We start from the raw sequence: 12,491 nt of genomic DNA, 5'->3' as shown, positions 1-12,491 counted from the left end.
GCTCCCTGCTCTAGCAATTATGGTCCACTGCGGTGATAGTTATGGTGGAAGAGGGAGGACCCAACCCCAGGGCTAAATATGCATCCTCTCATCTCCTTTCCCCACATGGCCCCTTTCACATGAGTAAGACCTGCAAGCTCCTCTTATGCAAACAGCACCTTTAGAGGCAAAGAGCAGCTGTCTCCAATCGAACCATTTGTAGGAAGGAAAGAGCTGATCTCTTCCCCATGTGCTGTGGTCCCAAACACCAGCTTTTTTTCTGGAAGAGGAAATGCAATAAACACAGTTTGAAAAGAGGCATGCTTAATGTAACGTAGCTCAACCCATAAAGGACCACTAAAAGAAGACAGACCAAATAGAAATGTGTGGCTTTTATTCACAGCTCCGTAGGGTCGATAACTCTGCCAAGGAACAGCAATGCATTTATGCTCGCTTCATAGATCATAAAAAGGAACGGCCGGTTCACATGGATGACTGGCGGCAGCGAGTATGCCATGATTTCTGACCCACTGGCAGCTACAGCTTCGGTTCCCCACTCATCCACTTCAATAGCTGCTCTTTGGAGAACCTGAGAACGTTGGAAATGGATGAGGTTTCATAGTAAAGCAGCCTGCATTTCATGCAACACTGATCTCCATTGGTCATGTTAACTGGAGCTGATGGGAGTTGTAGTCCAATATCTGGAGGGTGCTATGCTGGGTACCCCTCATGGGGGTCATTAGAGATTTATATGAGAACAGGACTTTGTTGAAGCAACTTCAAATAGCACAACCGTTGCCAACGTGCTTCCCTCAAGTCTGGGGGGTTGGACCACAGAACATCTAGAGGGCATCAGGTTGGCAAAGACTGAGATAGCAAGTTCAGAAAGGTGATTTTTGCCAGCACCATGACAAAGAGAGAAGGTACCAATCTTCTGCTTAAACTGCACCCTCTCTCGGTCTCTCAAGGCTGCTCCATCACTGCAATTAATATAACAAAAACTTTTATGTTAATTGCAGTCATGTCGTCCCATTCCAGCAAAGGTGGTTATCCACACAACTGCAACAAGGTTCTGCACACAGATGACTCTTTGGGATTGGGTCCTGCAAAAGTGAAAACACCTCAAATCCAGCACAGGAGTCTGCAAGTTATTGGGTAGGTCAGAGATACGTGCACACCACCAAAGCAACCTAAGCACCATCACTTGATTGCTTTAAGATCCTAGTTTCCTTCCTCTTTTCCTGCCTCCAAATGGGTGATCAGCATTGTCTAATCTGGCAATGCCAATCTTCTTCCCAGCACACTGATACTGAACAAATGATACCCAGCAATATGCCTGGATCTCAACGTTGGGGCTGTTGTGCCTTGTGAAATGGGGTAGCATGCACTTCTGCAGGAAAAGTGGTCACACTTACCTGGGATACTTTTACATCTCTCTCATTTGTGAGGTGGCTGAGGTCTGCTTCATTGGAGAAAAGATCTTTAATTCCCAGATCTTGAAGTAATTGATGCATGTGGTATTTCTGGTCTAGCTTGAATTTTGGAAAGTAAATGTCCATTTTCCTGTAATGCAAATAAACAATATTTGGTGACGAATGTAAGTTTAATGGAGATTGTGCATAAAAACTGCTCATTGTGCACATTGACTGGACAGCTATGAAGAAAGGGCATAAATGAATATTGACAAACAGGTATGGTCGCCATATTCCCAAAAGTAAAAATCTGGACAAAAGTTGCTGAGCTTTCATTTGCAAGGGTGAGATGGGGGGAGGGTCAAAGTTGTTCAGTTGTGTGTGTGTGTTTCCCCCCCAAAGTTGTTGAGCTTTTAATAGGCTTTTCTGGGTTTGTTGAATTTTTTTTTAAAAAATAAAACCCTACTTGCCCTACATCTGGGTTTTCCCAGACATTTTGCCGATTCACAGAAATCCTCCCTGGACTCCATTTTCAAGCCCGTTTCCTGGCTGTGTCCAGGGAAATCTGGACGTATAGCAGCTCTACAAGCAGGGGATTTTGTTTATTGCCCTCTCAGTCTGCATATTCTCTGAATGAACTCAGGGAATATGGAAAGCAATGAGTGTTGCTTGGTCAGTGTGCATATTCTTCTCTTGGAGACTGCACATTCACCAGTTAATGTGTATAATATATCATCTAAAAGACTTGGTATATCCACTGATGCAGTTGACTCGCAACTTATGCACATTTAACTTGAGTGAATAAAAAAAAAAGAGGATGGGCCGGGGGTGGGGGGGATATCGGCAATCCCCCCCTCCACCATTGCACTCAACTTGGGAGAGCATTTGGAGGTATATGGAGGGTGTTTGGTGGCCTTGGGAGGGTGTTCAGAGGCGCAGGAAGAGTGTTTTGACTATACATGATTTTGGCTTTATGCACTATCCCCAGAATGTAACCCCTGTGTAGGGGAGTCAACTATATCATTCATAGAATGTGGACTTTGACAAACATATAAAATCCCTTAATGTAGTTCATTTGTTCGTACTATAATAATAATAATAATAATAATAATAATAATAATAATAATAATAATTTATTTATTTATATACCACCCTCCCCATCTGAAGCCGGGCTCAGAGTGGCTAACAACAGTAAAATAATACAACATTCTAAAATCATTTCATTATAAAATGTTCATTTGTGATGCCGGGAGCCATGGGAAATGTAACTTCTATGGTTCCCATCATCTCTACATACTGTAGGAAGTTTGGGCCTAGATACAGGATATATATATATTGGCTCAGATATGTTGACGACACCTTTGTAATTTGGCCACACGGGAAGGAAAAACTGGACAGCTTCCTCACACATCTCAACAGCCTACACCCCAAAATACAATTCACTATGGAAATAGAAGCCAACAACCAACTTCCCTTTCTTGACGTCCTAATCTACAAAAAACCTGATGGCTCCCTAGGACACACTATCTACCGGAAAAAAACACACACCAACCGCTACTTACATGCACAATCACACCACCACCCTGCACAAATAAACTCCGTAGCCAAGACTCTCATCTCCAGAACCAAACGCCTGGCTGACAAAGACCACTTGACAACTGAGTTACAGAATCTCTCAAATGTGTTAATTGCCAATGGATACCAGCAAAACAGGGTTACGAAGCTAATCCAAAAAGAAACACCCCCCAAAAACCAAGACACAGAAGAAAACAATGGCATGGCCCTCCTTCCTTATATCAAGGGCACTACAGATAAAATTAGCAAAATCCTCCATAAACACAATATCAAAACAGCCTTTTGCGCCAACCAAAAAATAGCCAATATCCTCAGAAACCCCAAGGATAAAATCCAGTTGGAAAACCAAGGGGTCTATGAAATACCCTGCAAAGTCTGCCCAGCCACGTACATTGGACAAACAAACAGACGAATAAATGCACGTATCGCAGAACACAAGAATGCCGTCAAAAAAGAAGAAAAAACTTCCTCTCTCTTCCAACACATGAAAGAAACAGGACACGAAATTAATTTTGCAGATTCCAAATTGCTCTCTAACATGGAACATCACCACAAGAGAATAATCATGGAAGCCATCGAGATAGAGAAACACCCTCACAACATGAACAAGCGTGACGACACATCCCGCTTGCCAGACATCTGGAAATTAGCCCTCCCCACAAAAACTGACACCAGATCCAGAGGCACACAGAACGCCATCACCAATCAACCACACCAGACCCAAACCCAGACCCTCTCCACAGATAAATTACAGACACCATCCAGTAGCCAAACCATGGTGGCACCTCCGGATGCTGCACCCCCCTGCAATCCCTACACAGATCTGGCTGGCACAGGCCACAAAACCACAGCTCGCCCCTATACACGAAGCCAAGCCAGAGCACAACTAAATGTAGTACACCCATCTTCTCAGAAAAACTCTTCACAAAGTTCAAGAGGTCAAGACACAAAGGCTTTAGCAACTAATCCACACCTAATGACCCACCTAAGTGGTACTCAGGATATCACTCAAGAAATCACTCAAGATATCCCTCAAGCAATTAAGGAACAAAAGAAGAAAAGGCACACTAGCCTGGGAACTTCCTCTCTGCCCAGAACATTGGAGGCCACACCTCCTCAACAGTATTTATAGGAACTCAAACACTGAGATCCTGCTCTGTTCCAGTAACAAGAAGCCGAAAGCACCAGCCTGAAGATGACGAGTGAGACCTCGTCGAAACGTCGCCTAGACACCCCAACTTTTACACGGGAAGATACCCGAGGACACCAAAACCTGCATTCCTGTACCCGTGAAAATCTACGAAAGCATATATATATATATATATATATATATATATATATATATATATATATGTTTAATATTGTGTGTTTGTGTTTGTGGACCAGTGCGCTTGATCATTTCCCAGAAGAAGTGAAAGCAAAGAACTTGTCTTTGTGGAAAAGGTGACAAGCTCCAGGGATCCATCATAGTTAAACCCCTTTCCTTCCTTATTCAGCTACACTGCCCTCTTTCTTTCCGTCTCCTTTGAATATTCTAGCTTGCATCAATCTAGCATCTTAGCAACAAAAAGCACAACATTTCCTGTACCTGCTATTCATGGTCGTAAGCCAAGACTCCACCAGCTCATTTGTTAAATGGTCTTCAATGGACATAAAATCAGCGCCCTTCTCAGGTATGACGACCAGCATGTGTGCGCTCCCTTTGTATGGCAGCTTCAGCACGACACAGCTCAAGCTCTTATCGTACGTGATGGCAACCCTCTCTGTCTTGGACATCATCGGCACTTGGACACTCCTGTAATTGTCAATATAGAAGGTGGCCAGTTCTGTGTGCTTGGGAGGAAACGGGTGTAGCCAGTTGCCTGAGAATAGACACAGAAAAACAACCATTTATTCTATAATGCTGACATAATCCACATCAGCTGCAGGAAACTTCAGGGACAATCCGGACAAAGCCAAGTCCCCATTGATTGCCATTTCAGCATATGCTTTTGGGGGACAGGAGGCGGGCAGGTGTGGAGGATTCCCTGGTCCTGAATGGCGTAACTGTGCCCCTGAAGGACCAGGTGCGCAGCCTGGGAGTCATTTTGGACTCACAGCTGTCCATGGAGGCACAGGTCAAATCTGTATCCAGGGCAGCTGTTTACCAGCTCCATCTGGTACGTAGGCTGAGACCCTATCTGCCTGCGGACTGTCTCGCCAGAGTGGTGCATGCTCTGGTTATCTCCCGCTTGGACTACTGCAATGCGCTCTATGTGGGGCTACCTTTGAAGGTGACCCGGAAACTACAACTAATCCAGAATGCGGCAGCTAGACTGGTGACTGGGAGTGGCCGCCGAGACCATATAACACCGGTCTTGAAAGACCTACATTGGCTCCCAGTACGTTTCCAAGCACAATTCAAAGTGTTGGTGCTGACCTTTAAAGCCCTAAACAGCCTCGGTCCAGTATATCTGAAGGAGCGTCTCCTCCCCCATCGTTCTGCCCGGACACTGAGGTCCAGCTCCGAGGGCCTTCTGGCGGTTCCCTCACTGCGAGAGGCCAAGTTACAGGGAACCAGGCAGAGGGCCTTCTCGGTAGTGGCGCCCGCCCTGTGGAACGCCCTCCCATCAGATGTCAAAGCGATAAACAACTACCTGACATTCAGAAGACATCTGAAGGCAGCCCTGTTCTGGGAAGTTTTTAATATGTGACATTTCAGTGTATTTTTTATCTTTGTTGGAAGCCGCCCAGAGTGGCTGGGGAAACCCAGCCAGATGGGCGGGGTACAAATAATAAATTATTATTATTATTATTAACCCTTCCGCTGAAATGAATGGGATTTCAAAGCATGTAACTTTGGCATGGTTGATCACTGCTTTTCTAATACAGTTCCTGGTGTATAGCCCTCAAAGGCAGCTCCTTCCCAAGCCATGCCTCCGTTGGCCATACTTCATACATATTTTTGTTGTGATGAAAGGTGTGCTTGAAGTGTGATGGTGCCTCAGGCTTCTATGTGGGGAGTATGGAGGTGGGGTTTGTGTGTGCATGTGCAGGAACTAGCTTATTGTACAAAAATACGGTTTACATTCATTGCTGTTCCCACTTTTGCCTCTGGTCCTGCCTGGAAAATTGCCCAGAAGGAAATGTGGCTTTTGGGTTATCATAACACCTTCAAAAGTCTCTTGTTTGTCCCCACCCTGAACAGTTGGCTAGATAGCTCAGTTGATTAGAGCATGATGCTGATAAGTTGTAGGTTTGATCCCCAGAAGGGACAACTGCATATTGGTTGGACTGGGTGATCCACAGGATCCCTTCCGATTCTATGATTCTATGACATCTTTTCCTCCCCACTCCACATAATTTTTCTTCTTCTCTATGAGTCACCTTTTAGACCTCCCAGGCTTGCCCTTTCAATCACAGAAGGGGTGCCATCCTGCATACTTGTAGGTTGCTTAAAGCCCACCGAAGCCAATGGAGCTTCTGTAGCCTCCCTGCACTCAAGATAGCTCTATCTTCTTTTTCTCTCATCAGCACACTTTATCGCAACTCAACAATTAGTGAAGGAGTGAAAAATCAGAACAGGAGCTAAAAATATATAAGAGAGAAATTAGGGGATATTTAATTGCAGTGTCTTTTTGGTTGCCATGGAGCCCTTTGAAAATATTCCTGACAAGCAACACCCAGTGGCTGGAAACATTCCTTGCAGTCTTTTTCTCCACTTATTAAAAGGGTCGACAGAAATTGAGGGAGGACGCAGATGGCCTTGATTTTTGCCAATGTGCGAAATTCTGCAATAGCAAAGAGGACCCACGTGGGTCCGCATCTATATGACAGCCCAAGAGATGTGCCGATGACCACCAACCTGGATGACTTTGAAAGAGGATTAGGACAAATTCATGGAGGAGAAAGGCTCTCAATGGCTACAAGGCATGATGGCGATGTTCTACCTCATGGTTGGAGCCACTGCACTTCTGAATGACAATTGCTGGGAATCACAATTGAGAAGAGTGATATTGGTACCTGGCTGGTCACTGGATGCTGAACTAGACGAGCCTTTGGAATGACTCAAGAGGACTTTTTTTTATGTTCCTAACAAAACACAGTGCCAGACCCACTGGTTTCCTCTCTGAAAGTCATGTAAGTTCATGGCCCCCACTTGATCTTGTGGGAGAAAACTCCTTAGTATCTTCAAGCAGCACATCTTTAAACTTTGAATTCACTCCCACAAGAGACAGTGACAGCCGCCAACTTGTATGGCTTTAAAAGAGGATCAGAGACATTCATGTAGGATACGGCTATTAATAGCTATCAGTCATAATGGCTATATTCTGCCTTCACTGTATGCCTGCGAATACCATTTGCAGGGAATCACAACTGCTGTTGCACTCACATCCTGCTTGCCACTGTGAGACCAGAATGCTGCATTTAGATGGGCCATGGGCCTGATCCTGCAGGGCTCTTCTTGTATTTTTATGTTATGTTCTTATGAGAGGACCAGCTCCTACATTGAAAACTGCAGGGAGAGCTGCAATGGACATGCACACGTTTTAAGAATCCTATTTTCACTTCCTGAAAGTCATTGAATACGTGGGAGGAGAGAGCTCCTTTTACAACTTCCACCTTCTGCATGGAGGTCAGGGGCAGATTGCAAGCAGAACACGACTTCACCCTGAGTGTGGTTCGAAGGTTCACATAGCTACACTACATTGGTGAGAGGTGACTGGTCACTCCTGTTTTATAGATTTGGTTACAGTGGTACCTCTGGATACTAACGGGATCCGTTCCGGATCCCCGTTAGCATCCTGAAGCGAACATAACCCACGCCTGCGCGGGTCACGATTCGCTGCTTCCGTGCATGCGTGTGACATCATTTTGACCATCTGCGCATGCACGAGCAGCAAAATCCAGAAGTAACGTGTTCTGCTACTTCCGGGTTGCTGCGGAGCGCAACCCGAAAGCGCTCAACCCAAAGCATATTTAACCCGAGGTATGAATGTACTGCTTTTGGGGGAAATTATGGCAACAATGCTAGCTTCAGATACATAGATTTCTCTGGAATAGCCCTAGTCTAGGGATGGGTAGCTGGTCCCCAGAACCCCTTAACGAGAAGCAGCTGACCCTTCAGGTGCCAATAAAGGAACAAGAGAAATGAGAGAAAAGACATTAATGTGGTGATAAGACTTGCATGCCCTCCAACATTTCTCCAGTGAAAGTAGAAATGTTGAGTGCTATTTTTCTAGAAAAGGAAGGGCTGGAACTCACCATGAACACCTCCCTCATTCTCTTAGAATGGCAATGGCGCCCACCTAAGAGGGGCCGGAACTGAGTTCTGGTGAGTTCCAGCTGAAAAAAAGCCCTGGGGACATCCTATTCCATACCCTCCAACATTTCTCCGATGAAAATAGGTGTGTCCTAAGGAAAAGCAGGACATTGTGGGATCACCAGGATGGCTTCTGTAAATTCGGGACAGTCCCTGGAAAATAGGCACACTTGGAGGGTCTGGTCTTGCTGGTAATGTAGATTGGCAGGCAGAAAGACTCTTCCATAAACCTGGCTGTTAACCACAGCTTCGTTCACCTCTCTTAAGAAACGAAACAAAAAACAGCAAAGATATCTATGATCACAATAATCGTTACCTTTAAAGAGAATGCAGTTCACCAGGATGATTCTAGCCTGGTGATCGACTTCATCGAACAAGCTAGGGATTTTCCCTCTAGTCTTTTGTTTCACATGTTGGTTGATGGAGTTCTTGGCATGAGTAGAGTTGCGGAAATCAACCGTCAGAAACTCCATATCGAAGTATCGCTTGGACAAGTTGCGGAAGACGTCCTTGATCTGGAAGCCTTTCTGGACGAAAGAGAAGCTGTCCTGCAAAAGAGTGAACTCCTTGTTCTTGGCGAGGCTGACACTTAGCTGCTGGAACAAAGATGGCAGCCGGTTCTCTTTGTCATCCAGAAGGTGGAGGTTTAGAGTCTGAAGCATTTGGTGGTGCGTCTCCCCTTCAGAAGCCAGCAAGAAGGCTGCCAAAGCGAAGGACAAGGACAATGGGGAAAAGAACACATTGTTGTCATGCTTCAGCGCTATTTTTCTGTAGAGATTGAATCCAAAATTGGTGTTCTTTTCTGTGAAGTTGCGCATGGAGGACTCCGGCACAAACTCTTCCCCAGATGGATCTGGCACAGTATTATATAGGGATAGTTTATCAGTGTCATTGAAAGGCCAGAGGTTCAGGATGATACTCTGCTCTGTCTCCACCCCTGAAACACCAGCTGTTTCATTTGATAAGCACATGCCAGCCCACAGTTCAAGTAAGACAAGAAAAAAGGCAGATTTCATGTTGGAGTACAGCAATGAACTTCTTTCTGGTGAATAAAGTGAAAATAGGTTAGAGAAATGGATGAAGATGCTTTATTTTTGCAGTCCCAGAATTTTTGATCCCAGAATGTCCCGCTTTTCCTTAGGACACCCCTATTTTCATCAGAGAAACATTGGAGGGTATGGAGTTATGCAATGCCTGAGCCAAGGAGATTAATAACTAATGTATATAATCTTTAGAAGACATCTGAAGGCTGTCCTGTAGAGTGAGGTTTAGAATGTTTAATGTTTTATTATGTTTTTATATACGTACATTGGAAACTGCTCAAAGTGCCTGGGTCAATTCAGTCAGATGGGCAGGGTATAACAACAACAACAACAACAACAACAACAACAACAACAACAACAACAACAACAACAACAACTGAATAGGACATCCCTATTTTCATCAGAGAAATGTTGGAGGGTATATTTATCCCATGCATCATACTCATATCTAATATTTTCTCCAAGATTGGCTTCCTTAACCTGGGGTTCCCAGATATTGGTGGACTCCAGCTCCCACCAGCCTTGCCCATTGGCCATGCTAACTGGGAATGATGGAAGTTGGAGGCATCCAAATTCGGAAAAGGCTCCTCTAAGGCAGCATTCACATTATAAATTTACAGCACATTCCCAACCCAAGAATCCTGGGAACTGTAGTTTACCCACCACAGAGCTACAATTCCCAGCACATTTAACAAACTGTGTATGGTATCTACACAGCCTAAGATTAAATAGGCTCCCCCCCCCATTTTATCCTTGCAGCCACCCAAGCCACTTGCCAAGTTTAATTCTCCTCTTAAATACTTAGTGACTAAGTTTTTAAATCTTAATTTGAAGCTGAACAATGTGAATGCGAATGGAAAGACCCCTGCAGTGTCATTCTCAAATAGGTATAACAATGACATTCTGATTAGATGAAAAATTAAAAATGGGGTGTTCTAGGAGTGGGCTTTGGAATATACACAAACTGTTTTAGAGTCACATTCAAAATAATGTGGGTTAGAAAGCAGGGTCTCCCTCCTTCAAGGCTCCCAGAGGAAGAAGATGTGTGAATGCAGAATAAGAAAAGAGCTTGGTTTTAAATATTGCTTAGCTTGAATGTAAACAACACAGCCTTACGGATACCAGTCTGAGAACGTTTTAAAGAGTCACATGGCAAGCATTAAGAAAGCATTGCCTGAGACCCTGGAGGGCTGCTGCCAAAGAGGACAGCACTGGGCTAGGTGGACAAATAGCCTAACCTGGTATATAAGGTAAAGGTAAAGGTACCCCTGCCCGTACGGGCCAGTCTTGACAGACTCTGGGGTTGTGCGCCCATCTCACTCAAGAGGCCGGGGGCCAGCGCTGTCCAGAGACACTTCCGGGTCACGTGGCCAGCGTGACAAAGCTGCATCTGGCGAGCCAGCACAGCACACGGAAACGCCGTTTACCTTCCCGCCAGTAAGCGGTCCCTATTTATCTACTTGCACCCGGGGGTGCTTTTGAACTGCTAGGTTGGCAGGCGCTGGGACCGAGCAGCGGGAGCGCACCCCGCCGCGGGGATTCGAACCGCCGACCTTTCAATCGGCAAGCCCTAGGCGCTGAGGCTTTTACCCACAGCGCCACCCGCGTCCCTAACCTGGTATATAGCACCTTCCTATTTTTGGTACAGCTATTCCAAGCAAATAGTGCAGTTCCATAGGTGCTTGTAATGTAAGGCATTAATCCTAAACATTTTAAGGATTTACCAATGACATGCCACCACTGTTGACGCATCTTCTTAGAGGGATTGCTTTTGGAACAACAAAAAAGTTCAAAAATACAGAGGAGAATCCCTGTGGAGCTATTCACATTTCCCCTTAAGAGTAGTAAGGCATTCAAAAGTAGGAGATACATTTTGAACTGCCCAAAAACACATACAAACCCTCAGTGTTTAAAATACAGCAGTGAATTAACTATTGACCACTTTCAATTGACCTCCCTTCCATTATATTCTTTTAAAATGAATTTAGTTTTGCAAATCTTACCAATGGGACAGCTTCTCTCTTACTTTTCTGACTCCCGTGCAAATCAAGTTGCAATGTTATTATTCCAAATGAGTGAGATCCTGAGGTAAATATTTGCCGTTCCAAAGTGTAGCTTCATACTTTTGTCTGTTGCAAATTAACTAAAGGACAAACAGGACATATGACTTCCAGAGAAGGACTAAGTGCTGCAATGCCAGGCAGGTTCCAGTAAGCGGCATGTGGAGTTAAAAGAAGAGCATGAAAGGGCTTTCAAGAAGTTTAATGTAAACACTTCTGAAAGGCAACACCAAAGTCGGTTTCCTGTCCACATACTTGGAAGAACAGCGTAGTTTTGGTAGGTGTTAAGCACTGGTTCTCAAGGACATGCACCTCAGAGCTTTGAAAGAACACTTTTCCCTCAGCTGGCTTCCCTTGCACAAACAATCTTGGGGTATTATTATTGTTATTACTAGGCATTTTGAAATGCTTATCGTAAATTATTATTATTATTAGGCATTTTAAACGTTTATCATAAAACTGAAAACTATCTTAAAATGCTGTGGGAGCAACAAAGTCAGGAACAGCAAGATCTAATCTCACAGGCTTGGGCCCACTACAATGCATTCATGCCTTCTAGTAGTTATGAGCCATGGGGGACCGTCAAAGGAGACTCCCCCAAAGATCTCAGTGGTTGGGCCAGGATATAAAGAACCAGGTGGCCCTGGAACCATGTTGTTAAGGGCTTCGTAAGAACCTTGAAACAACCCTGTAGCAAAAGGGAAGCCAATCCAAGCATCTAAGCATCAGACCTATGTGCTGGCAATGGTCTTCTGAAAGAGCACTAATGAAGTAGCGTGTGACCTAAGTTGCATTACCCATAATCGCTGTAATGGGGACCTTCCTCAGCGGGAGCCCAGAGAGAAAGAGCAGACTAGTGTGCCTATCTCAGTAGCACTGAGCTCACCTTTCCTTACTCCCCACTGGGTCCAAGCTACCTTGGGGACCACCTGAACCCTTGAATCCCAGCTTGACCACTGAGGTTATCTGTAGGAGCATTGCTGGTTGCCCCAAATTGGTGAGGCTCATTTGACATCAACACAAAACCGAGCCTTCTGTATTATTGGCCCATTCTGCCAATAGAGATTCAACAGGTGCCTTCTCCACTAAACTTCTTCATCACCATCATCTGAACAGTCTC

General features: G+C 44.8%; 1 protein-coding gene across 1 annotated transcript; it reads right to left on the bottom strand.

The window, feature by feature from the left end:
* Window positions 1–356: 356 nt before the first annotated feature.
* Window positions 357–11,452, bottom strand: SERPINA10 (serpin family A member 10). Its single transcript, XM_028707067.2, has 5 exons — window positions 11,315–11,452; window positions 8,585–9,310; window positions 4,555–4,828; window positions 1,395–1,542; window positions 357–568 (listed from the first exon to the last, which is right to left on the bottom strand). Exons 2-5 carry the CDS (start codon window positions 9,282–9,284, stop codon window positions 377–379), a joined length of 1,314 nt encoding a protein of 437 aa, XP_028562900.2. The 5' UTR covers window positions 9,285–9,310; window positions 11,315–11,452; the 3' UTR covers window positions 357–376.
* Between the last annotated feature and the right edge of the window lie 1,039 nt (window positions 11,453–12,491).

The sequence above is a fragment of the Podarcis muralis genome, chromosome 1, assembly GCF_964188315.1.
Source record: "Podarcis muralis chromosome 1, rPodMur119.hap1.1, whole genome shotgun sequence".
NCBI lineage: Eukaryota > Metazoa > Chordata > Lepidosauria > Squamata > Lacertidae > Podarcis > Podarcis muralis.
The sequence above is the reverse complement of the archived record's forward strand: the minus strand, read 5'-3'. Positions and strand labels throughout refer to the sequence as shown.

Coding starts and splice junctions, on each gene's coding strand:
- SERPINA10 (XM_028707067.2), bottom strand. CDS start 9,284: ATGAAATCTGCCTTTTTTCTTGTCTTACTTGAACTGTGGGCTGGCATG. Junction 4,829..8,584: donor GAACTGCATTCTCTTTAAAG/GTAACGATTATT, acceptor GTCTATTCTCAG/GCAACTGGCTACACCCGTTT. Junction 569..1,394: donor GAGATGTAAAAGTATCCCAG/GTAAGTGTGACC, acceptor CAACGTTCTCAG/GTTCTCCAAAGAGCAGCTAT.